We start from the raw sequence: 15,610 nt of genomic DNA, 5'->3' as shown, positions 1-15,610 counted from the left end.
CTATTAATCTTGTAGGAACCTTCTACTGCAGTCTTATCAAGATTAGCATGTATACATATCTTGGTTAGATATATACATCAAGTATAATTAAGATAACATAAACTCTAGTTTGAGCTTATCTTATATTTGTATATGAGAAATACGTTGGTGATAAATAAATTAAGTTTGCCCAAAACTGTCTGTAAGTTATCATTATCATCACTGGTATCTTCAACCGCCAAATGTGGCTGACTGTTGCAACACATTTAATAAAAAAATTGGTAAGACGACACTGAGGTTGGGCCGAGGCGAAGCCAAGAAGACGAGGTTGAAGGTGAAGTAGAAAGACTGGTCACCGATAGTCACCTAATTAGGACAACAAGAACTAACAAAAATTCAAGGTACCTTTAGTCTCTAACCGACCAATTATACCGTATGCACTGAATTAGTGATTGATCTCACCAATTACCGCAAAAATATTGCAATGTCTAAGCGCCGGTCGGTTAGTAGACCGTTTTGGTTAGGTGCGTAGATTAACCAAACTGGTTTTAGTTTGGTGTTGTTGGTTTTCAATTTTGTTAAGTGAATATAGGAATCGAGCTTTTCTTGAGATTGGTTCGGTTCGGTTCCACTTTTATATCAAAAAATTCCGTTGACAACAAAGCTTCGGCTAACCAATATAGTGAGTTAGAAAAGAAAATTTGAAAATAGTAAAATTAATGCCCATTAGTGCACTAATTCAAATTGAATATGGCTTGAAACTATCTGAAAATCATTATAACTCTCTTGATTGAATTTAACTCTGATCGTATTACCAAAATATGGTCGTATTGATGATATGGAATATAGGTGGTATTGAGTTAATCAACTTTGTCCCAATCATATATAATTTGGTAGCTCATAAAAAGAAATGGATCTTAAGTGCCTAAGTGGAATATGCGTCACCTGTCATAATTATGGGTTAATGACAAAGTTTTTAGTCTTTTGTCAACTATATTGGTTTTTTTTTTTTTCGTTTTCCAGTACGATATTGTATAAACTAACATTTTCAACCCTCAAACTCCAAAATATTCCAAAATATTCAAAAGTGAAAATTGACGTGATATAATAATGTTTACAAATAATTAATTATAATGCATTATTGACTGTTAGTTTTGGTCAGATAATATGCATTACTGATTCTATTATTAATAATATTATTTGTTTTTATTGGGGTCAAAGTTCTTCATAGTATTTACAGATTCAACAAGATTATATTATATTTGCATCGTAATAATAGTATAATAGTAATATTAACTTTGAAATTGGAAATATTATGAATACTTTGACCATTATAGAGGAAAACACTACAGGAGATTTGGGGTGGAGGGGGGGGGGTCCAATATAAAGTTTCAATATTAACATACAATTACAAGTTCATATAATCATATCTTCTAGTCACACGTACGTGCGTGCACACAAGCCATTTATATTTTGTTTAGAACATATGTAAATAAAAATGATCTATCTAAGCTTTACTATTAATTGGTTATAGTCAATGAAATTATTATTATTATTTTTGGAACGGGCCTAACAATCAATGGAATTATTCATTTCATATTTTATCATATATCACTAAGTACGTAACCTAACATTTTACATATTGCTATTGGTCTATGAAAAGCCATACCTTAAAATCATCTAACAATAAATTGAGATAATTCACAAATCACAACTATTTTATAGTATATTAAATCATTTATTCCATATATCTTGTTTGTTTTTTAACCTATTCTTCCTAAAATATATTAAATTCATGAGATCGCCATCGGCAACAATAATTAGTTTTTGGCCATCCACTACATCGACGTACATCACAAACTTACAATTAATACTTCCCCAATCAATTTAAATTTACTAGAAATGTGAAGAATAAAGATGTACTTTTCTAACTTTCTAAGAATCATCAACTTTAATATAACGAAGAGAAATTATTAGAGAACAGATCAAAATGACATGTACAGTCTCTTAACGTGGGTCTTCGACCGACGGTTGTTATATTAATAATTTATATATTTTTAAAATTGATAGCTTTGATAGTTTTAATCTCATTTATTTGCAAGTTTCACATTAAAAATGATTTATATGCGTAATCTCATGCACGTTCTCTTTTGTGGAGATATGTATATACTAATATACACATGGATTACTATATATTCACGTATTCTTTGATAACTATATAAGAAAATTAATTATAATCGATAGCGCTAGGTAACTAATTATGATTCTTTTTTCTTTGACATTAATCTATTATATAATAAAAGAGATTTCTCTCCATCTAGGGTGTTCACATCAACAAACTCTCAAATTTTAACATTAAAGCATATTTTAATTAAGCATTTAATACATATATATATATATTTATATTTATTATTAGTATATTTAGTATACATTAAATAAAATAAAACAAATTTTAGTGTAAATAAAAAGATAAATGGTAGTTAGATATTAATACTTAAAGAAAAATATAATACTAACTGGATTAAAAATATATATTATTTAAAATGATATATTATTTAAACTGAAAAAGTTAGAAAAATGACGATAATTAAAAAAAAATGATGAAAAAGATAGGAGGAAGAAGAAATATCAAAATATATAAAAAAGATGCAGATGAATGCAAAACAATATTAGAATAAGAAGATGAAGAAAAACTGGAAAAAAAGAAGAAAAAATAAAAGTCAAGAACCAGAGAAAAATGAAAAAAAAAAAGAATGAAGAACACGAAGCTAATGAAAAGAAATACGAAAATAAAGACGTTAAAGATAAGGAAAGAGAAAAAAGATAAAACTAACAAATTATAAGAATATTAAGATGAAAAAGGAGTATAAAAATCCAAAAAAAAAAGAAAAAGGAAAAGACAAATATGATGAATTAGTTGTTTAACAATTTGTAATAATAACTGATTAAAAATAAAAGAGTTGCAGAGAGTATAAATTAAGAAAAAATAAAAATAATTTAAATAATTATAATCACACAATAGTAACAGATAAAATATAAAAATACATAAAATAAAATTTATCGAAGTTAATAACATAATTAAGAAAAATATATTGTTATATAGACGCACCAATAAGGATAACTAATAGAACACAAGTATTATTAGCACAATGCAAACTTAAAAATAAAACTATTAAAATAAGGAAACAAAATTATCAACAAATTATTTCTTAAGAAATAACATATAAAACATATAATAACATGAACATAAACTAAAATCCGCGCGAAGCGCGGTCTCAACCCTAGTATTTGTTAATTGTGCATGTACGCTTAAACCGTATTTGGCTAAATGAAATCCAGCAATTTCTACCGTTGATCTAATTATCACATCATCCATACAATGAACAGTAACTTTCCAATAATTTTTCCATAGCATATAAAGTCAGCTAGTTTGAGTTATTTGGTAATTAATTTAGTGTATCAAACACTATATGACGATTTTATTGAAAAGTTTTTCTTTTATATAATCTTTATATACTTATTATTGAAAACATACAGTATTCAGTAAATATAAAATTTGGTATTCTAAATCTATATTTTGCAAGTCAAACAAAAGAAATAGGAGTAATATTCGTCTTCTTAAGTTAATGAAATTTGTTCATATTCTGTTCTATTATTTTATTTCATCAAATTTTATTAGGTTTCCCACATATCTATTATAATGAGCCATCACTTTCGTACCAAAATAAAAAAAAAAATGGATATTCTAGTACATCTTATGTATAAAAGACAATCAACTCTCTCCAGCTGAATGACATATCAACAATGGAAAGAGTGACATCAGTCAATTTAAAATATTAATAAATAAATTATTAATTAAATTTAAAATAAATACATTAAAGAACATATAAATAAACATTAATATATATATATATATTACAATGAATTCAAATTGATTTTCAATATACAAAATTTATAAATATTATATAATACAAAACCTTTTAAATGCACCATTCTATTTTCTTTTTTAAATAATTTAAACTTCATTTTCAAATTAAAAATATAATTGAAATTTTAATGCAAATAAAAAAATAATAAAACTTAATAAGTTTAAAATTTAAAATAATATTTTATAAAACTCCAACTAATAAAATTATAAAACACAAAAAATATTAAATAATAATAAAAGAATTATTAAAAATAATAGTAAAAAGAAGGGCGTCTACATAAAAATATCATACATGCTTTTTTAAATTAAAAAAAGTTGGAATCAATTATATATATAACCAAAAAATTCAAAATATAAAATTAAGAAAGCTAACAAATATTATATTAGTAAGATTTACAAGAATAAAAAATATGAGAATTGAATAACAAATAAATATTTATCTCTAATATTCAACGTATATTTTTAAGTGAACGATTACATTTTTATACAAAAATTAAAATAGTAATTTTTTAATTCCTTATTATTTTGTAAGAAAAATTATACTATTTAGCACAATTAGGTGTACAAGAGATTACAAATAATATATCATAAAAAAACGAAGAAAATATAATATTTTAAACACAAACATTGATTATAAACAGAAAATTCAATACAAATTATAAAAATATATTATTTAAAATATAAATTAAAACAAGATCCGCACATATATCTAAAAGTTGTGCGGATTATGCGTTAGGAAATGAAAGCAAGGCAAAGAAAATAAACAAACATATCCAAACAGTGTTAATAAATCATGATTGCTTCGGCATAAAATATGAGAAAATAAGAATTTTAGTTTGTAATGTCTTATATAAGATATATCATCATATGTCACAATCTCAAAAATTGAAGTATATGCCAACATTTGAAAGAAACAATACGCAAATGAAAAAAGAAAAAGAAAAAGAAAAACAAAGAGAGAGAAAGAAAGAGAGTTTAACTGCTCGTGTCTCTCTCTGCCACTCGTCTTCAGTTTTGTCAGCGTTCTCATAACTTATAAGTTTCATCGATCAAACTTTGTCTGCATCTGTCTCTTCTTTTTTTTTTACTTTGGTCACTCTCTGTTGTTAATATCTGAAACTGAGAAAAAAGAAGAAGAAGTAAAAAAAACATTTCTCTCCAAACCGTGTTCTTCTCGCGTAATCTTCATAGTTGTTATAGATTCTTTTTGTCGTCTCTTTTCATTTTTCTGATAATCATTTTGATTGACTGATTCTGTTTTTTTCTTTTTTAAATTAAAAGAATTTTGATAAAAACAAGGGTCCCTTTCTTCACAAATTCGAGGTTTTTTGTGGTGTCGCCTTTATCCAATTCCCGCACAACGATAAGACATTACTTGCTCTGTAATAACTCGAGTCGCTTCTTATACTCAGAAAACCAAAAAAGTTTCAATTTTTGGTCTCATCTCAGGCGAAAGTGCTCCAAATGATTATCGATTTCTAGGGCTCTGATTAGTATAATCGGAGGAATTAGGGCTGGATTCAGTTTAGGGGAATATTCGAGCTCTGTTGTTTCCGGATTACACAAGAAAATGGCGGAAAGAGTAGAAGAACCTGTAACAGAAGGAGAAAACACGATTGAAGAAAGACAAATAGGAGCTATGTGGGATTTAGAGCAGAAACTTGATCAGCCCATGGATGAAGAAGCTAATAAGCTCAAGAACATGTACAGAGAAAAGGTACATACTTTCTCAATAAAACTCATTTATAGAGTATGATTCATGAGATTGCTGATGGTTATTCTGATTCAATTTCATATATAGAATTTGAGAAATGGAGAAAGTTTTGGTTTTTATAAAAAAGTTTTGTGTTTTTCATCAGGGATTATCGTTGTTGATGCTAATGAGACTATCATTCCAAAGTCTAGGGATAGTTTACGGCGATTTAGGGACTTCTCCATTGTATGTGTTCTACAATACATTCCCTAATGGAATCAGTGATAGTGACGATGTAATCGGAGCTCTTTCTTTGATCATTTACTCTCTTTTTCTTATACCTCTCATCAAGTATGTCTTCATTGTCTGCAAAGCAAATGACAATGGTCAAGGTAAGCTAAAAAACGAGCTTGATTCGATGTTTTGTAGAACCAACCGGTTTTAGCCTATACTCAATTCGGATCAATCAAATTGTTGTGTGTGCAGGTGGTACTTTAGCGATATACTCGTTGCTTTGTAGACATGCTAAAGTGAAACTAATCCCAAACCAGCAACGCAGCGATGAGGATCTCACGACTTATAGCCGAACTATCTTCCCTGAAGGGTCTTTTGCTGCTAAAACCAAGAAGTGGTTGGAAGGTAAACATTCTAGGAAGAGAGCTCTTCTGGTCATTGTTCTTCTCGGGACTTGTATGATGATCGGTGATGGTATCTTAACTCCAGCCATCTCTGGTAACTTATTGCTTCTTCCTTTTCTTTCCTCTTAAGTTTGAGATGGGACATTTTTAGTTTACATAATCATCGTTTTTACAGTTCTTTCAGCGACTGGTGGGATCAAACTCAGGAGTCCAGATATGAGCGGCGGTAACATTCACCGCTCCTTATGTCAGTTCAGATATTCGTTATGGTTAACTTCTGCTAACTTGCTACTTTCTTTTTCATTGTTGCAGACATCGTTGTGCTTGTGTCTATAATCATTTTAATAGGATTGTTCAGTATGCAACACTACGGTACAGACAAAGTGGGATGGCTCTTTGCGCCTATCGTGTTTATTTGGTTCCTTTTCATCGGAGGCACTGGAATATACAACATCTGCAAATACGACACAAGCGTTTTGAAAGCGTTTTCGCCAACATATATATACTTGTACTTCAAAAGACGAGGTCGAGATGGTTGGATTTCGTTAGGTGGCATTCTTCTCAGCATAACAGGTACTTAATAGCATTCAAGCTTCAAGAGATTCTTTGTAAAGCCGTTTCTAAATATCTCTTCTTGAAAAATTGCAGGCACTGAGGCACTATACGCAGACATTGCTTATTTCCCGTTACTAGCGATACAGCTCGCCTTTACATTTTTTGTGTTCCCTTGTCTTCTTCTAGCATACTGTGGCCAAGCTGCGTATCTTGTGAACCATAAGGATCATTTCAAAGATGCGTTCTATGCATCCATCCCAGGTTTGTCCTAAGCTTTGATGGTGTCTTGAAGTCATACATGGTGCTCTTACAAAACTCTGAAACTCTGTTTTGCTTTTGACTACACAGAAAGTGTATATTGGCCAATGTTTATAGTCGCAACAGGAGCTGCAATCGTTGGGAGCCAAGCTACTATCTCAGGAACTTATTCGATAATCAAGCAGGCCGTGTCTCATGGGTGTTTTCCTCGAGTGAAAATCGTTCACACTTCCAAGAAGTTCCTTGGTCAGATCTATTGCCCTGATATTAACTGGATACTCATGCTCGGCTGCATAGCAGTCACTGCTAGTTTCAAGAACCAGAGCCAAATCGGAAATGCATACGGTAAGGTCTCAAGGTGCGCATTTTGGTTTCCTTCTTGTTCGGTTTAAAATGAAACCGTTCTTGCTTTTCATCATCTGACTGTTTCTTGGTATATCTTGGTGAAACTAGGGACTGCGGTTGTGTTCGTGATGCTTGTGACCACATTACTAATGGTGCTAATCATGCTTCTCGTGTGGCGGTGCCACTGGATCCTTGTGCTTATATTCGCTGTCCTCTCACTGGTGATGGAGCTATCGTATTTCTCGGCCGTGATCTTAAAGGTCAATGAAGGAGGATGGGTTCCTCTCATCATAGCAGGGGTTTCTCTTCTTGTAATGTCCGTTTGGCACTACGCAACGGTCAAGAAATATGAGTTTGAAGTGCACAGTAAAGTTTCCATGAGTTGGATACTCGGTCTCGGTCCTAGCCTCGGTCTTGTTCGTGTCCCTGGGATCGGTTTAGTCTACACAGAGTTAGCGAGTGGTGTCCCTCACATCTTCTCTCATTTCATCACTAACCTCCCTGCGATTCACTCAGTGGTAGTCTTTGTCTGCGTCAAGTATCTTCCGGTTTACACCGTCCCTGAAGAAGAGAGGTTTCTTGTCAAGAGAATCGGACCAAAAACATTCAGAATGTTCCGCTGTGTAGCCAGGTACTAACCTTTCTCCTTCTCTGTTCTTATGTGAGGTTGTTTGTTAGATCTTTGTGCTTATTCTTCAGGTAAAGAGTTTTTAAGACCCTTGAAATCTTTGGGAACTGTTTTAACAGGTATGGTTACAAAGATCTACACAGGAAAGATGATGATTTCGAGACAAAACTGTTGAACAACATCTTCTCGTTCATCCGAATCGAAACAATGATGGAGCCAGGTTCGAACTCAAGCACCTACAGCAGCGCGTATTCAGTCAATCATACACAAGAGTCCAGAGATGCATTGATCCATAACAACAACAACAACAATCACCTGAATAGCATCAACGAGAACAGTAATAACAACATGGATATGTTCTCATCTATCGTGGACTGCACGGTATCGAGTTTAGACACTATAGTTCCCGTTGGTTCACCACTTAACGCGGTGAGTTTCAGTCAGAACAACACGGTGGAGGAAGAGGAGGAGGATGAGTTGGAGTATCTAAAGACTTGTAAAGAGTCAGGGGTTGTTCATATTATGGGAAACACTGTGGTGAAAGCAAGAAATGGATCATGGCTTCCAAAAAAGATTGCTATTGATTACGTTTATGCGTTTCTTGCTAAGATTTGTAGGGAGAATAGTGTTATCTTGCATGTTCCTCATGAAACCCTTTTGAACGTTGGACAAGTCTTTTATGTCTAGATTTTTTTTTTTTTTTTTTGTAAAACAATTTACAGATAAAGGGGAATAAAGGATACCAATTTTAAGATTATATACCATGTAGAAACTAGCGCTGGAACGGAGTCGGATATCCGGACTTTTCAAGATATCCGGATCCGGCTCCGGATTTAACGGATAATCAATTTTACTATCCGGATCCAGATCTGAAAACTCCGGATATCCAGAGATCGAATATTTACGGATATCCGGTCGGATATCCGGTTTCGTTGATTTAAAAAAAAATCTTCAATTTTTAAAATTATAATGAGATAACATATATAATTAAAATGTATCATCATAGCAAAAATTACAAATACTAAAAATTTAAAAGCATTCAAGTAGCATTCAAATAATACAAAGTTTAAAAGTTTACATAACAAAAGAGAAAACAGTAATAGAGACGTTAATTTATCTTCATATCCTTGTGTTATCTATTTTCATGTTCTTCTCTCACAATCTAAAATAGAAAATTATCATGCAATATAAATTTCAATCATGTGTAAAAGAGTTAAACCAAAAACAATTTTCGAACATAATTAAAACAAAAAATTAAATGCATATCCAAAGATTTCAAAATTTTTAAAATCTTAATAACGGATAACGGATATCCGATTTCTAAATTTTCTATTATCCGGATCCGTATCCGAAATAACCGAATACTTAATTTCACTATCCGGATCCGGATCCGAACTACACGGATATCCGGTTTTTACGGATCGGATAAAACCGGATACCGGATCGGATAGCGGATACCAGATCGTATAGCGGATACCGGATCGTATAGCGGATACCGGATAATAATTCCAGCCCTAGTAGAAACTGTTATATTACTGGACTTGGTCACGTAGAAGTTTTCTATCGAACTGAGTATATGTATGGCTAAATTGGAATTGTGGACTCGCTATCACCATCTGAACAATTGGTTTGACATTTATACAAATCTGGCCATGGTCATTATTTGATGCTTCATATGTATCATCTAAACATTTTCTTTACCACAAAATTTACTAAAGTTTAGAGATTACATTGAAAAAAAAAGAAGTAAAAAGGTGACAATGTATGTTAAAAACTTAAAATGTATATCCATGGTTAATTTTTAGATTTACCATATTTACATATGATACTTGAACTGAAATCATATAAATGTGTTTATTTACGTTTTTTTAGTTCTTATTTATTTACGTTTATAACTCAACATGGTCGGATTCAATTAACAACCTTGAGAAAGGAAGATAATCTACTAAAGAGGAGGAATACGTCTTATTTCGGAGCGGTCAACGTTAATATCAAGTTTTTCCTATGGAAATTCAATTTAGAAGACCAAATTGAAATTTAACACTTAAATCTGACAGGACCAATAGAAACGAGTATATACACAAATACCATGTTATTCAAGGATTTTTCTGATTAAGCGTCGTAGCAAATTATTGACCTCTTCGATGTTAACCCGGATTACCCAAAAGAAAAGAAAAAAATTCCGTCGAAGAAAGTTAATAGAAAAATACTCATAGACTTTGGTTCAGTCCATTTGTTGACATTTTGGTATAAAATATGATTTTATTACTTGTTTTCAAGATACTGTACCAAAATGTATAGTTTCTAATTATATTTTGATATGATTTCTGATATCGTATCTGATTCTATTGCTGGTAAGAAACTTAAAGTAATAAAATCAGAAATTATACCAAATTGTCATATATGGAGTGAACCAAAGTCTAGGGGTAATTTTAATTAAATTTCTTCCCATGGAGAGTTGGAGACATTGGTTTTTTATGCAAAGCGAATATGGCTTATGGGTATGGTAGTTCAATAATTAATATTGTAGTTAAGCCAATTATCACTATTTTCTTCCTCGTTAATCTATCAAATATGATTCAAATTTCTAATCGTTCGTTATAATGTAATTGTCAGAAATCAAAATCATTTACTTACATCATCGTGTCACTGATACTTCCAATATAATTAATTTCGGTAAAAACAAATTTGTTCGAGTATTATATAGTTTTCCATACATAACGTGACAACTAAATATGTGACCCCGTTTTGGTCATGATATAGACCCTCGGATTCAAAGGAAGTTTCCCTTGTGGGAGAGAAATATCTTCATAAGTTATAGTCACAGGAATCGTTACAAAATTCTTCACAAGTTAAGTTATCTAATTAAATATAAAAATTAATGAACATCTAAAGAAAAGTCAAAAACGATTAAATGGAAATGTTATTGGAGTATATAGATATAATGTACATACATACTGTATAGACATTAATCTATATACTCCAATAAATGTGGTGAGGCAAGACAATATAAAGAGAACGCACGAAGAGAGAAAAAAAGGGTTTCATATTAAAAACAATGAAGAGCACTAACGGCGAATCTTCTTCATTGGGGTACAAGTTCGCCGGAGTTAACATGGACGATGGAAAGTCTAAGCCACCGGTGATATATTCCGATGGTTTTTTCGGAGGTCGAGACGTGATTAAAGTCGTGTTATTGGTCGCGACCGTCACACTTTCTTGCTTATTATTCTACAAATCTGCAAATAATCCTCTCAACATGGTGTCTCCATGGAAGAGCGATTGTTACTCTTCAAAAATCATAAACGAGACTTCCTTAGAAATGGTGAGTATATTGCATATATATATTGATAATTTAAATACATCAATATAACTGAATATTAATCTGAGTTACGGAAGTAATGTTATTAATTTTGTATATTTCCTTATTGTTAATTAAGTAAATGTTATCTTGTCAGATTTGTAGAGAATTTGCTAGTCTCAAGTTGTGATTCTGTACAAATAAGCATATTCGCTAATCAATAAAAACTGAGAAAACCGTTAAATATTTATAGGTTTCTTCCTTATTATGAGATCTGATACTAAGAGATCGACTTAAACATGCATTCGGTTGCTAAACCGATCTTTAGTCTTGAACAATAAAACAATGAAAAGTAGAGTACCGTCATTTGATCTTGTTAATGTTAATTATATATTTAGGTACAAAAGAAGAAACCGGTTTCAGAATTAGAGAGAGTATTGATGAATGCAGCTATGGAGGATAACACGGTGATCATCACGGCGTTAAACCAAGCATGGGCCGAACCAAACTCAACGTTCGATGTGTTTCGAGAGAGTTTTAAAGCCGGATTAGGTACAGAGAGGCTATTGAAGCACGTGATCGCAGTTTGCTTGGATAACAAGGCATATGATCGGTGCGTAGAGGTTCATCCTCATTGCTACTTGATTAACGCCACAGATTCAGACCAACTCTCCGGTCCAAACCGGTTTATGACGCCTGGTTATTTGAAACTCATTTGGCGGCGGATGGATCTTCATAGACAAGTTCTTGGCTTAGGGTACAACTTCATCTTCACGGTACATGATACCTCAATCTTCTTCTCTTACTTAATTTATAATTGATTACTTCCCTCTGTTTCACAATATTTGATTTTTTGATTTTCTAAACTTTTCACACAGATTAAGAAACCATTAATGTTTATCTATAAATATATTATTTTTCTTACTAAAACAGTTTTTTTTACTATAAACCAATCATAATTCATCAATCTCAATTAAGAACTCTTAAAGTGTATCATTTACTATCATTAACCTATAATAATAAATAAAAATTCTAAAAAATCAATCTTTGTGAAACAGAATAAAAATCTAAAACATCAAATATTATGAAACAGAGGGAGTAGTATTTATTTTCTATACATTGAATTTGACAAGTTTTCGCGCCGTCAGTGGGATTTTTCAACTGTTTTTAACTACACAGTTTAGAAAATAATTTTCAGACAGAAAGAAAATTATTAATAATATAGTTAGAAAAATTGTTACTAAAATACAAAATATTAGTGTTTGATCTAAGTACACTTAAATCTAAATTTGTATAAGGTTTTGTGGGCGGTTTGAAGATAAACATTATTAAGACAGTTTTTTTGGGAGAAAAATAATATAAAGATACTCCGTTGATTACATAGAAACCAGGATTCTTGATTTCTGAGATCTTTATGTATATACAGCTATGGAGAACACCATTCAATTATATATATGATTTGTTTAAAACATTTCCTGTTGTTAGATTTTACTATTTCTTGAGGGTTTTAAATTTGACTATCTAGATTCTTTGTTTTGTTTTTAGCGTACCTCTGACTTCCATTTTTTGTTTAATTCTCCTTTCAACTATATTACGTGACTAGGTCAGGATTTTATGAACAACTTCAATATTCAAGATTGTAACGTTTTTTTTTTTTTTTTGGTTTACGTGTGCGTACGCATATAGAGATGTTTTATGGTCAACTATATGTAGATATCAAATATATTGACCAAAATATACATAATTTACATTCTGATCTAGCATTTTGTAAATGATATGTTGCTGTATGTAGGATGCAGATATTTTGTGGCTTCGAGACCCATTTCCCCGTTTTTTTCCAGACGCCGATTTTCAGATAACGTGTGATGATTACAACGGAAAGCCATCGGACAAAAACAATCACGTGAATTCTGGTTTCACATATGTCAAAGCAAACAACAAAACATTAAACTTCTACAAATATTGGATCAGATCAAGTCGAAAGTTCCCTGGAAAACATGATCAAGATGTGTTCAACTTGATAAAAAACAAGCATTTCATCGAGAAACTTGGAATCAAAATGAGGTTTTTCGACACAGTTTATTTTGGAGGGTTTTGCCAACCAAGCCGGGACATCAACGTGGTCAACACTATGCATGCTAACTGTTGTATTGGTTTGGACAACAAAGTGAATAATCTCAAGGCTGCTCTTGAAGATTGGAAACTATATGTATCGTTGAATACGACCGTGTCCGAAACTAAATGGAACATTCCACCTAGGTGTGGTTATTGAAGGTTGTGAGCGTAGTCGTAGATTTATGAAGATAATTAATTTCGTTAAGATCATTTCAATGGTTATTGGAGTTGGTTCTCGTTTTTTTTTTACTGTTGGAGATTTATATATAATAATCATATTAAAGATTTATAAAGAGAATAGTACAAACAAAAAGTTCATCTGTCATTAATTAGATAAAAAAAATTAAGAAAAAAGGTAATGCGCCTAGGACAGTTATTATCTCTAATAAATCTTAATTGTGTCCGCAAAAATCTTTAGTTTGACCTCGTTCGTTCATTCGTTCTTGTCGTCCAAAAATTGTGGCAAGGCCTTGTTGAAAGCAAAGCCGATTTTGAAATATTTGAGAGTTTGAACTTTGAATGGGATTCACTTATTCGATATAGACAAAATTACTTATTATATTATCGTAAATACGATAATAATACTGTAATTTACGTTACAAACCCCATTATATAAAAAACTATCCGTTCTATTTCATAATAAAAGATGTTTAAGTTTTTTCACGTAAATTAAGAAATCATTTCATTTTGTTTTTTTGTAAATTAAACTATCAGTTTATCTACCTAATTAAATACAACTAGATTTATAATCCGCGCGTTGCGCGGAATTTCATTTTTAAATAGTTAATTCATTATATTTATATTTTTACTGTTCTTGATTTTATTAGACTTATTTTCTATTTTTATATTATCATAGTTTGTTATTTTTTTTTGTCTTCTTTCTCATCTTCAACATTTTTGTCCTCGTATTTTTATAAATTCTTCTTTATCAGTTTTGTGTTCTTCTTTTTATTCTTTATTTTTCTTTTTTCATCTTCGTCTTCATTTTCTTCGATTTCTATTTCTTCTTTTTCATTTTCTTTCTATTGTCAACAGTCTAAATACCTAGAACGGTTCAACTTCTTTTTATTTTTATTTTTTTCGATATTTTTTTAATCTTTTTCTGATTTTGTTTCGTCTCTTATTTTTACTTAGCTCGTGTATGTATTCTTCTTCTTTTATTTTGTCTCCATCTACATATTTTTCTTCTTCTTCTTTTTTCTGATTTTGATTTTCTTTCTTTTTCATCGTCTATGATTTTCATTTTCATCCTCGTCTTTTTCTTTAACTATGTCTTTTTACTGTTTTCTCCAATTTTTACTCTTCTTCTTCTAAATAAAAAGTAACAATTATAAACAATGTGTGAATTAATTAAGTCATTAAATTTAGTGTTAGTGTTTTTCTTTTATTATTAAATGAAAAGAATAATTTTTTAAAATGTGTGAATTAATTAAGTCATTAATTTTAGTTTTGTTATTCTATGCTGATGTGGACATCCTAGATTGAGAGAAAATTCTCCCATTATATAATAGATTTAACCTTTGAAAAAATAAACTATAGACTATAAACAGTAAAACAATATATATAAAAGTTAACTGAAAATAAAAATCTTAATATATTTTATAAAATAGAGGAAATATTAAAAAAAATCATAGTTAATTATTGCAGCACAATTCGTTGGAATTTAACGTACACGGTACGGTCATAGTCTTTGATTCGCTGGCAGAAAATTATAATCAGACAACTGTCCAGATGAAAACATTGGCCCTTGTATTAAATATCATGAAATTCGTAAATTAATTGATATATCTGATAGGAAAAAAAAAACCAATAGCATATGTTATAAAAAAAAAATAATAATAGCTAGCGTAAGTCATATAAACATAATAGCAAATCTTATACCGACCAAAATTGATCAATTAATGTATCAACTAGGTGTTGTTCTAAGACACGAGCTAGCTTGAGTTCAAGTTAAAAATGCCTAGATACCAGTATACCACGACCTAAGCCCGCATGTGGTCATATAACGTTCTAAAACCACACTAGATGAAAATCTTCAGCCGATTAAGCTGAAGGTTTCTTCTACAATGTCGTATGTGTATGTGAAAACTCATACGTAAACATCAAAATGTTTGATCGTAGAATTTTATTTAGACTAGTCTTATAACTTCTAAGTTTAAATCAATTAATG

The 15,610-nt window shown here is 30.8% G+C and overlaps 2 protein-coding genes across 2 annotated transcripts; both read left to right on the top strand.

Annotated features, from left to right (window-relative positions):
• The first annotated feature begins 5,252 nt into the window (after window positions 1-5,252).
• LOC18029703 (potassium transporter 9) lies at window positions 5,253-8,711 on the top strand. Its single transcript, XM_006413856.2, has 9 exons — window positions 5,253-5,624; window positions 5,767-5,992; window positions 6,087-6,332; window positions 6,414-6,464; window positions 6,551-6,811; window positions 6,887-7,054; window positions 7,142-7,396; window positions 7,505-8,027; window positions 8,144-8,711. The coding sequence occupies exons 1-9, from the start codon at window positions 5,478-5,480 to the stop codon at window positions 8,709-8,711; spliced, it is 2,445 nt and encodes an 814-aa protein (XP_006413919.1). The 5' UTR covers window positions 5,253-5,477.
• A 2,316-nt stretch (window positions 8,712-11,027) lies between these two features.
• Window positions 11,028-13,683, top strand: LOC18029702 (uncharacterized protein At4g15970). Its single transcript, XM_006413855.2, has 3 exons — window positions 11,028-11,349; window positions 11,724-12,101; window positions 13,118-13,683. The coding sequence occupies exons 1-3, from the start codon at window positions 11,083-11,085 to the stop codon at window positions 13,595-13,597; spliced, it is 1,125 nt and encodes a 374-aa protein (XP_006413918.1). The 5' UTR covers window positions 11,028-11,082; the 3' UTR covers window positions 13,598-13,683.
• The last annotated feature ends 1,927 nt before the right edge of the window (window positions 13,684-15,610 follow it).

The sequence above is a fragment of the Eutrema salsugineum genome, unplaced genomic scaffold (genome assembly GCF_000478725.1).
Source record: "Eutrema salsugineum unplaced genomic scaffold, Eutsalg1_0 scaffold_1, whole genome shotgun sequence".
Lineage (NCBI taxonomy): Eukaryota > Viridiplantae > Streptophyta > Magnoliopsida > Brassicales > Brassicaceae > Eutrema > Eutrema salsugineum.
This window is presented reverse-complemented; position numbering and strand designations above follow the sequence as displayed.